At 42.1% G+C, this 9,737-nt stretch overlaps 1 protein-coding gene and 1 non-coding gene across 2 annotated transcripts; both read left to right on the plus strand.

Annotated features, from left to right (window-relative positions):
* The first annotated feature begins 5,248 nt into the window (after window positions 1–5,248).
* Window positions 5,249–8,172, plus strand: COX7C (cytochrome c oxidase subunit 7C). The gene is made up of 3 exons (XM_084833609.1): window positions 5,249–5,409; window positions 6,585–6,716; window positions 8,064–8,172. The coding sequence occupies exons 1-2, from the start codon at window positions 5,335–5,337 to the stop codon at window positions 6,699–6,701; spliced, it is 192 nt and encodes a 63-aa protein (XP_084689735.1). The 5' UTR covers window positions 5,249–5,334; the 3' UTR covers window positions 6,702–6,716; window positions 8,064–8,172.
* On the plus strand, window positions 6,182–6,243 carry LOC146352266 (small nucleolar RNA Z39). Its single transcript, XR_014788701.1, has one exon. It is a non-coding gene; the product is annotated as a small nucleolar RNA Z39 (small nucleolar RNA).
* Window positions 8,173–9,737: the final 1,565 nt, after the last annotated feature.

Genomic DNA, 9,737 nt, shown 5'->3' on the forward strand with positions numbered 1-9,737 from the left:
GTTAGATTAATCAGTTTAAAAAGCCTTTAAAATGTAAACTAGTATCAGCTAAAATCAATTAATTCAGTAGCAGATGAGTTGGATCCAGATTTAGCCATGCGCAACTGGGCTGATGGATATGGACTTCCCTGCCCCTCCAGCTTCCTGAAAATGCTACGCTGAGGGTCAGTAGACCCTGCTGAATGGGGTGAGCTGTGGTATGGGGGATCCTTAAAAACTGAACTGAGGCACCTTCCAAGAGCAGAGCCCTTCCATCCATGAAAGGCATTTCTTGGATCCAGCCCATTATTCTTAATACAAGTTGTTATAAAAATTGCAAAATTGTACTGTCTTTAAAAAGGCATTCTCCCTATCTCATGCACAGAAGAGAAGCTTCTTCTAAGAGGACACCTGCAACAACATCTTTGTAGACCACCAAGAAAGGATGCTTCTTGCTTCAGAAATAGTGTTGTTTTTTACCATTTGAAAATATATGCAAATAGAAGGGATGCATTAATCAGCCAAAACTCAAATGACTAATCAATTAGATTTTTAAAAATTGGGTTGCAGCCCGACTTGTAAGGCTTTCTACAGCAGCAAATAAGTGCTCAGGGTGAAGTAGTGATGACATGATTACAGGAATAGTCCAGAAATGTTGCAGGAAGGTATGTTAGCACAAATTATTACAATGCAGGTGCTAACTTTGAAATTGCAGGGAACATTTAAATATTGTGAGAAGGAAGGACAGATGGTCCCCACTTTGTGATCTTCTCCAAAATATTAATGGTCATTGATTTCCAGTTCAGAAGAACACTGAGGATAGATGTTGGAAGTTAATCTATGTGCTCAAAAAATGCAGAGGCCAAATCCAATGCTGCCCTCACGCTCACAGCCAGCCCTGTCACTTCAAGTCTGCAAGCGGCCACTACTGCTCATAGAACAGTGATTTAGCACTTCTAGAGGGAAACCGAAATAAGCGGAAGCACTCATTTCTGAAGCGGGCAGGTCAGCGAAGCTCGCATAAGGGAGCTCTGCTGACCTGCCCCCTTCCAGAAATAAGCGTTTCCGCTCGTTTTGGAGCTTGCTTTTGGACACGCTAAATTGTTGTTCTGCAAGCGGTAGGGGACCAGAAGTGGACCAGAAGTGGCGGGCCTGGCCATGTGCAGACCAGAATTGGTAGCCAGCTCCGCTAGCGGATGGGCAGCCTTGGATTCTGCCCCAGGTTTCAAGGCAATTTAGCTAAAAGCCTATTTCAGATATCAGACTTATAATAAAATTCATCTATACCTACATAATACACATTTATCAAGACCAAGGAAATATCCATAGGGTTTAGAAGCGATCCTATCTTAGGGGGCTTATCTGCTCAACCCCCAACTTAAACCAGGATACCCTAACGTGTCCTAATGAATCACTTAGACATACCTTTCCTTGAATATCACATCCTCATGACTCATGAGAACTGCAGATCTTGCTGATTGCACTGTGGAGTCTGCAACTGCTTAAACGCTGATGTTCTGCCAATATACAACCAACTACTACTGGGTTACCATTGTATATATCAATTGCACATTGATGTATGCTGGCCAATGTAAATTGTCTCTCTCAGGTAACTTAGAGCCATCCTTTATAATTTCTTTGTGCTCTGCCTTCTGTGGACCTGGTGAGATATGGCTCTCCATATTCTTCAATATCTTTTTAAATATTTTTAAATGGAAAATGTCAAGTTATCTCCCATTAAATCAATGGGACATAACAGTGCTGTTTTGCTTGTTAATGGCATTCCTTTTCTCTTGGCTAAAGATAGAACTTTTCTTCAGTTTTTCCCCATCCAAAGCCTCTTGATTATTTTCAGATCATTGTCATTATCTCGTTTGTCAGCATCCATGTTGAATTGAGGTACCCATAAGTGGCCATCATACGACTAAAGAGATCTGATCAGGAGTGGATAGTGTGGTACCATTATTGTCCGGGGCTCAGGATCACTTCACATATGTCCCTTTCCTCTAGGGATGTCAGAGAATTTCGCCACAGATCTTGGTGAGGCCGAATGCCAGTGCATTCAGCCCCCCGAAATCTGTGGTGGAATGGCCTGCCCCCCCCGCCCCCCCACGGATCTCCCCCGGGACGAGACTTACCTGGGGCGGATCTTCCGGCCGTAGCCGCCACCATTTGCGTATGCAGTTTGTTTGTTTGTTTTACCCAGAGCCCTCCGCGGCCGGAAATCCGGCTGCGGACAGCTCTGGCCTGGGCCTGGCCAGCTGCTCCACGGAGCTGCCGCGGAGCACAGCTAGCTGTTTGAGGATTCCGGGGGGGAGGAACGGATCACCTCCCCCCAGTCAAGGATTCCGGGGGGAGGGACGGAACGCCTCCCCCCCACCATAAACATAATCTGCGGAAAGGTAAGTGACTTTCGTACATCCCTACTTTCCTCACATAAATAAAACAAATACATGGTATGTATTTCACCATAGTATGCATATAAAATAAAATTTCCACCAAGTGGTCTAAACTATTATTAATTTATTGTACATACGTATGTAGCACTTGTCTAACACTCAACTGTCCTTATCATGCTCATTTTCATATCATTCCTGTAAGGTACCGCACTGTTCTTTTCAGTTTAAGCAGACGGGGAATAGTGACTGTGAGAAAGCAATGTGCTCAAAGGTCACCTATTAATGTCATCACAAAACTGAAATTGGGACCCAAATCCAACACTCTCTTAGCTATTACACATCAAATGTTATTTATGGAGGACATAACTTGTACAGAATAATGGCTGGGAAAGGCGGGCACCTATTAACAGCTTTAGGTTATACGTTCAAAGATGCTTCAGAGAATACTGATGTAGCCTATTTTAAAGTCTTTCTCTTTTTTTATATTTTTAATAAAAATAATAATATATTATCATCATATTTTATATGGTCCCATATTCATGAAACTCCCATATTCATGGAACCCAAAAGATATACACTTGGCTCCATTGTTACCAGCTTTAAAACAGGCCTTGAAAACTTTTTTGTTTTGCTGTGGTTTTAGTTAAGAAGCCAGGCTGGGAATGTATTGTTTTAAACTGTTGTTGCTTGCTGTTTTAATTATTCTGTTCCGTCATATTTGATCTGCTCTGCCAGGTCATATAATATTTAGACTGCTGCTTTCAGTTTTTTAATTGAATTGAGATGATTTCAGAGTATTTTTATGTTTTTAATTTTATGTGCCAAAAATTTCTCTCACAATGTTTCAGTCATCCTCATTCAATCTGATAGAAAAAAAACTACTTTCAAAAAGAAATGCAAAGAAAAAGACAATTTTGGAGAAATTCTCATGGCTTAGGTTCAAGGTTCTTGTGCTTACTTATGAGGTGCCTGAGGAGTGTACAGGAGTGTCATGTCTTTCATTGTACAATCATCTCTCTGGCACCGTATAGCTTCCTCAACTTCCCGCACTTCAATTACAGCCCAGGGGAAGACATCATGAAGTAATTCCTCCCAGAGGGCTTTTTCAAATCAAGATGTGCAGGCAGCCTGGGCAGCTACAGAGCAATAGAGAGATGTGTCGTAGAACGAAAAAACACACACAGCACCCTCAACACCACCGAAATAAATTCAAAATGAATTATAAAATGCCTTGAAAATGAGGTAGAAAAATGGAAGCCTTTTTCCTGGAAGAAAAGTTTCAGGAAATTGGAAGACAGGTTTTGGACAGGACTAGTTCTACCTCTTCCCTTGAGATAAACACAACACTCCCCCAATCCTCACACACGCTACAGGGCTTTCAGGGAAGGAGCAGTATTATAAGTATCTGCACTAGAAATAAAAGGCTACTTTGCGGTTTTCTCAAAATTTTCTTCACCATATTTGGGGGGGGGTAGTGGTGGCCTCCTTCCCTCTCCACCCGCCCCCAATGCCCCAGAACATCACTAGGCATAGGGACATTGACAAGGATGCAAAATGGGAGCCAGGATACCAACACAGTTGCTGCTGTTCCACTTGAAGTGGCAATACACACGCACAAACCCTTTCGGTAGGCTCATATTTCCTTGAGACAAAAACGGGATATTAGGATGACAAAAACAGGACAGATCAAATTGAATGTAGGGCAGAAAGAATCTCTACGGGTGGAATGATGGTAGAAATAACAGTAAGACTCACTCTCCTGGCTCCCACATGCTGAATGGGGCTTAGCGACCGCCTCTTGAATTCCCCGCCACTGCAGACAAGCAAGGGGGTGGCATCTGATCATCGCTAGCTCAAGAAGCCTGGCCCTGACTGGATAAAGGAAATGGCACTTCCTCTTTCGTCACACTAGCAGTTTTACTGCACGCATTGATTAGCATAGAGCCTTATGATAATCGCATTCCGTTTTTTACACAAAATTAAAAACGCAACAAAATTGACATTTATATTAAAACGACGGGACGGTCGAGAAATATGAAAAAAACAGTACTGTCCCGTTTAAAACGGTACGTATGGTCAACCTACCTTTAGGGGGGGAAAAGACAGAAGCTGTGCTACTACAACCCCTGCCAGTGTTAAACCCTACCTGCGAGGACATGTTGGAGAATTTCTCTTCCCCCTGGAGGAGAAATTGCCCCCCCCCCCAATTTCACTGCCCACAAATCTTTATTTGTGGCATTTATATACCACCAAATATAGGCTGGGAAATTTCAAGATGCCATTTGCACACAGCTCTAGTTTTTGATTATGTATGTGCACCATCTTAGAGGAAGGTTTTGCCCTGAAAGGAGGCATTGAAATATCAGAAATAAATAAATAGCAAAGAAATATTGATGTTTGTTTCCTTCCCCAACCTTTATGGACGGGGCAAATTATAAGATGATAAAGCTTAATTATAAAATGTTGCTGTTGATGATGACATGCATGCGCTATATATAACGAATCATCGCAATACTAATAATGTGCACCGCATATATACAAACGAAAAAAGGCTGCACGGTTGCAAGGGGGGCCTGCGCTCTGCTAGCTCAGCCTCGAGTTCTCCATCCTGACGGCTGTCATGAGGCGGAGAGGAGGAGCTCCCACACTAAACGCTTCTTCCCAGTCCAGCTTCCCGCCCCTAAACATAAGAAAGCAATAAACCGGAACTCCCCCACCAAGCCGGAACTCAAAAGGCCCTGCGTTACTCTGCCTGTAGTCGCGGTTCCTTTTGTTATAACCTCGGCGAGTAAGGGAGGAACTACAACTCCCAGGATGCCCCAGCGCTTCTCGTTCCTTCGGCCGCCGTCGTTTTCTCCCATCGTGCCTCTGGGTCGCGCGGTTCGAGTCGGCAGCGAAGGTCGCGCGGGGGACGCCGCCTGAGTTTCCGCCTGCTGCGCGTTGTCCTCTCGGCACCATGTTGGGTGTCAGCGTCCGCCGGTTCGCTACCTCAGCTCTTCGTCGCTCTCATTACGAGGAGGGGCCCGGGAAGGTAGGACCGAGACGAGGGCGGGCGAGCCTGCCTGCCTGCCTGCCCCCCGTTCACACGCGCCGTTGGCCTAGAGCGGACCCTAAGGTGGCTTCCTGGATGATGGAAGCAAAGGCCCGGAGTCCTAGAAGCCCTGTTTCCCACCTGCACCGGGGCGGGGTTACAGCCCTTCTTTCCTCTCCTCTCCACCTTCCTGTGGAGTCATGAGGAATCCCCTTTAATTTGTTTTTTTTTTTTACATGGCAGTGGGATCGCCCATATTTTGTTCTCCTAGGACTTGATTCTAGTTGCAACCGGTTTTGAAAGCTAGAGCCTAACCCTGAAACATAGTAAAGCAGATCTATTTGACTGCGTGCAAAAATCATTTCCTGAATTAGGAAGTCGCAGGCAGGCAGGCACTGTACGCTTGGGATTAAGGTTAATGAAGGAAGTGGCTCCATGCAGGTCTAGGCCCCAGTCTTCACAGAACGAAGCATTGCAGAGTAAAAATGAAGCATGTGGGCATGGATCCATAGAGCTGCTTTAAGTATACCCAGCAGGCTCTGAACATAGCACCCCAGCGTCCTTTTGCAAACTGGTATGGAAAGCCTTCGCAGTTAGTGTTACTGTGTGGCGTAGGGGAAGGTGCTATAGTTTGAGAGACACAAACACAAAGCTGTGCACTACTCTTGAGTGCTTGAACTCATAACTGGCTGCCCAGGCCTCTATACTGGCAAAGTATAGTCCTCTTGCTGTGCAACGTGAGTCGCCTTCCTTGGCTACATAGCATCAAGGGGTACAAATGATGAGAACATAACAGTATGAATAATGATGATACCGTAAACGCTTTCTGATGTACCTATTCCACTTTGTGAATTCTTAAAGCTCTCAGAAGATCAAACAGAACTGTCAAAGCCAGGCAAATGAATAATGTAACAGAGGTCTGGTTCAAATTGTACTTGAAACCTTTCAGTATTGAAGGCAAAAACATATTGTGCACCAAGGCTGCCACTATTTTTAAAACGAGTGCTATTTAAAATGCACCCATTGGGTCCAGTTCAATTACAATAATTTGGATTTGAGCATTTATACATTTTGATTGATTGTTCTCTAAGACTTGGGCCAGCTAACTTTTGCACATGACATTTGTCTAATAACCTGGTACCACTGCTATAACTTTAATATCCTTGTCTCTCCAGAACCTCCCTTTTTCTGTGGAAAACAAATGGCGATTGTTGGCATTGATGTCAGCCTTCTTTGGAACTGGGTTTGTTGCTCCCTTTATTATAGTAAGGCACCAGCTGCTCAAGAAGTGAACATGCTATAAACAGGTACCTACTTTTTGTCTCTTCATTTAAATTTGGCCCCTTATAAGAAGACCTCAAACTGCCATTGTGTACCAAAGGATAACTTTGATTATCGAGAAACTATAACAATGATATTGCTTCTACTTTCTGTTTTAATATCAAATTTAATTGGTAATGAGGAAGCACAAACACTAAGATGTCATTTCAGGGAGTGGTGTGCACCATCCCTTTAAGTAGCTGGAATGTTTAAGTTATAGGTTGGATCCAGAATTAGTCTTACTTACAGTAGACCAATTGAAATCAGTGGGTCTGCTCTAAGTATAACTAATGCTGCCTCCAACACAATACATGTAGAGTTAAACTTAGAAGAATAAATTGGCTTTGGACAAAATACTGGCTCAAAACCAGATTCAAATTAATATTTGACACTAGGTTGAAAACTATAATTTAAATATACCCGCAAAATGTTTTAAGCTTTAAACTTTCTCAGCTGTGTGATCTTTGGTATAGAGATGAAACGAAGAACTTCAGCCTAAAGTCTTGTTCCATGGTGTCAGCAGTCTAACTATCTCAGAAGTAGTTCTTTCTGTGGCATTTAAATTTACTATAGTGATATTTGAATCCGTTACGAGAAAGGAGATTGGATAACAATGATATATGTGATCGCTTGATCTAAGACTTGGCTTATCATATGTTCCATCCCAAATGCATCAGTTTAACATTGTGAAACACAACATTATTTTGGTTACTGCTACAATATTAAATCAACAGCACTTGCAAATCCTTCAGAAGAAGTGATTTTTAAGACTTGCGTGGGTGTCTTCTAGCTGTTGCCATGTAAACAATGCTATGTGCAACTAAGGATCTGGATCTGCCTCAAATGCTTTTAGCCCACAACAGCATAATCCAGAATTTTACATAGTAAATTTTACATAATCAGAATTTCAATGAAATTTCCTGAGATTAATATAAATGCTTTTAGCCCACAACAGCATAATCCAGAATTTTACATAGTAAATTTTACATAAATCAGAATTTCAATGAAATTTCCTGAGATTAATATGTAATTATTGAAGAGGGGTAACTGGACAAATAGTCTTGAGTGGATATAAAGCAGTTTCCTTTGTGTAACTCAAATATCTTGTTTCGCAATATTCAGTGTAAACGTTTGTGAGCCTGATCTCGAAGACTAATGCTTTTGGAGTAATGTTGCTAACTTTAATGGATCATATTGTAGGATATAAAGTCGCATTTTTATTTATTTTACTTATTACAATGCTATATCACCCAATAGCTGGAGCTCTCTTGTAAGGACTTTCTATTTGTAAGAGTTTCCTATTGGTTTCCCTATCTAATGTCTTTTTCTTTTAGATGGAAGTGGATGTTATCCTACAGTACAGCTTTTTCTGTTGAAGAAAAGGTGCAACTAAAACCAACCATACTGGATATGTTTGTAAATAAAAGTTACATCTGAAAATACGGTAGCGTGTACATTGTTTCCAGTTGTTGGTCTTAAATTGTAGCAATCTAAAGCAAAATCTTTATGCAAGCAGTGAGCCCTAAAGTTCATTACCCATAACTCCTCTTAGTTGTCTGCATCATTGTGGTTAATACAGCAGGTGCAGATCACGGGGATCTTACATGACCATTCAGTTACCTATATGGTAAGTTAACCTGCACTGCAACAGAGACAAGTAGGAATATCCCATTAATAGGGGGGCTTTTAACATCTTGTTCAATAGGTTATAGGCTTTTATTTGAACATACTTTCCACAGTAGCTGACACAAAGTATGGCTGGTAATATTAAACATCATAAAACATAAGTAAAAACATAGATTTTCTTGTTTGCAGCGACCAAGTCACTTTCAAGACAAAAATATCACTAACAACAGGATTGTAGCCAAAACAGGATCGGGGAAGTGTCAGTGTACTTCGGGGAACCTTGAGAGGGAAAAATCCCAAGACAGCCATGAAGTGTGCTGGAAGAGGGCGCTGCATCTTTTTGCAGGTTCTGAGCCTCAAGACAAGGAGGTTCATAAATGTTCGGACACAGCTACTGTAAGCACCTCTGTGTGTCTTCGATGCACAAATGTTGTTCAATGTTGTAATGTTAGCAATACTATGACTTCTAGGGTGGACTGGTTTGGAGCAGAGCAGGGAAGATGGGAACAGATGGCTCATGCTGTCTGTGTCTAAGTTTCTGTTCTAGTAATATAGAGATAGAAATCTTGCCTTTCCTCCAAGAACTCAGGCAATGTCTGTAGACTCCCACATGGTCCCCATTCAGGCACTTGCCAAGCCCTGATCAGCTAGGGTTTAGTAAGGTTGTTGTATGCAAAACCCTTATCCCACCTATGCCCCAGCCAGCTGCAAAGATGGCAAGCCCTGGATGGTAGCTGTGAAAATCTATGAAACGTGGATCATGAAAAAGGATAGTATGAAGGAGCAGAAGTGCCTTCCAGTTTTGTATTGAAGTGGGTTGTAGGATATTACAAGGTTAAATCTTTAGTGTGTGTGCTAGTCAGTTTCAGCCAAAAGGGTTAGAGAACAGTTAAGTTAAAGTGGAAGTTCTGCTCGGGCAGCTGAAGATTATAATGTTCAACGAAAGGTCCGAGGCAGAGAGAAAAGATTTAACTCAAGAAAGGCAGAAATAAATAAGAAACTCCCTTCCTGATTGGCTGGAATTGAGAGAAAAAACTAATGTCAGAAGATAAAAGGCAGAAAGAAGGAAGAGAAGAAAGGCCAGAGTCCTAGAAGAAAGAAAGCTGCTGGAACTGAAGAACTGATTGAGAGAGCTGGACCAATGGCAGTATGATATTGCTTGGATAAAGACCTGGCTAATGTAGGGACACAGTCTAGTTAGGTTGGCTGAGTGTGTTTAACCCTGGTTGTTTTATTCCCCTGTTGTTCATATGGTGTTTTGTGTGTGTGTATCCATTCAAACTTTAAAACTTTTCCTATTGACATTTTTGTTCATTCAAATTTAAATGTTATTTGAAACTTTATGGGCTTTTGCTTTTTTGGGTTACCCACCCCATATTTAA

Source organism: Heloderma suspectum, chromosome 2 (assembly GCF_057233095.1).
Source record: "Heloderma suspectum isolate Gila_16-S chromosome 2, 16-S_ref, whole genome shotgun sequence".
In the NCBI taxonomy this organism is placed as follows: Eukaryota; Metazoa; Chordata; class Lepidosauria; order Squamata; family Helodermatidae; genus Heloderma; species Heloderma suspectum.

Excerpts from the sequence above, each read along its gene's own strand:
- COX7C (XM_084833609.1), top strand. The coding sequence starts at position 5,335 with ATGTTGGGTGTCAGCGTCCGCCGGTTCGCTACCTCAGCTCTTCGTCGC. Across the intron at positions 5,410-6,584 it reads ACGAGGAGGGGCCCGGGAAG|AACCTCCCTTTTTCTGTGGA; the intron begins GTAGGACCGAGA and ends TTGTCTCTCCAG.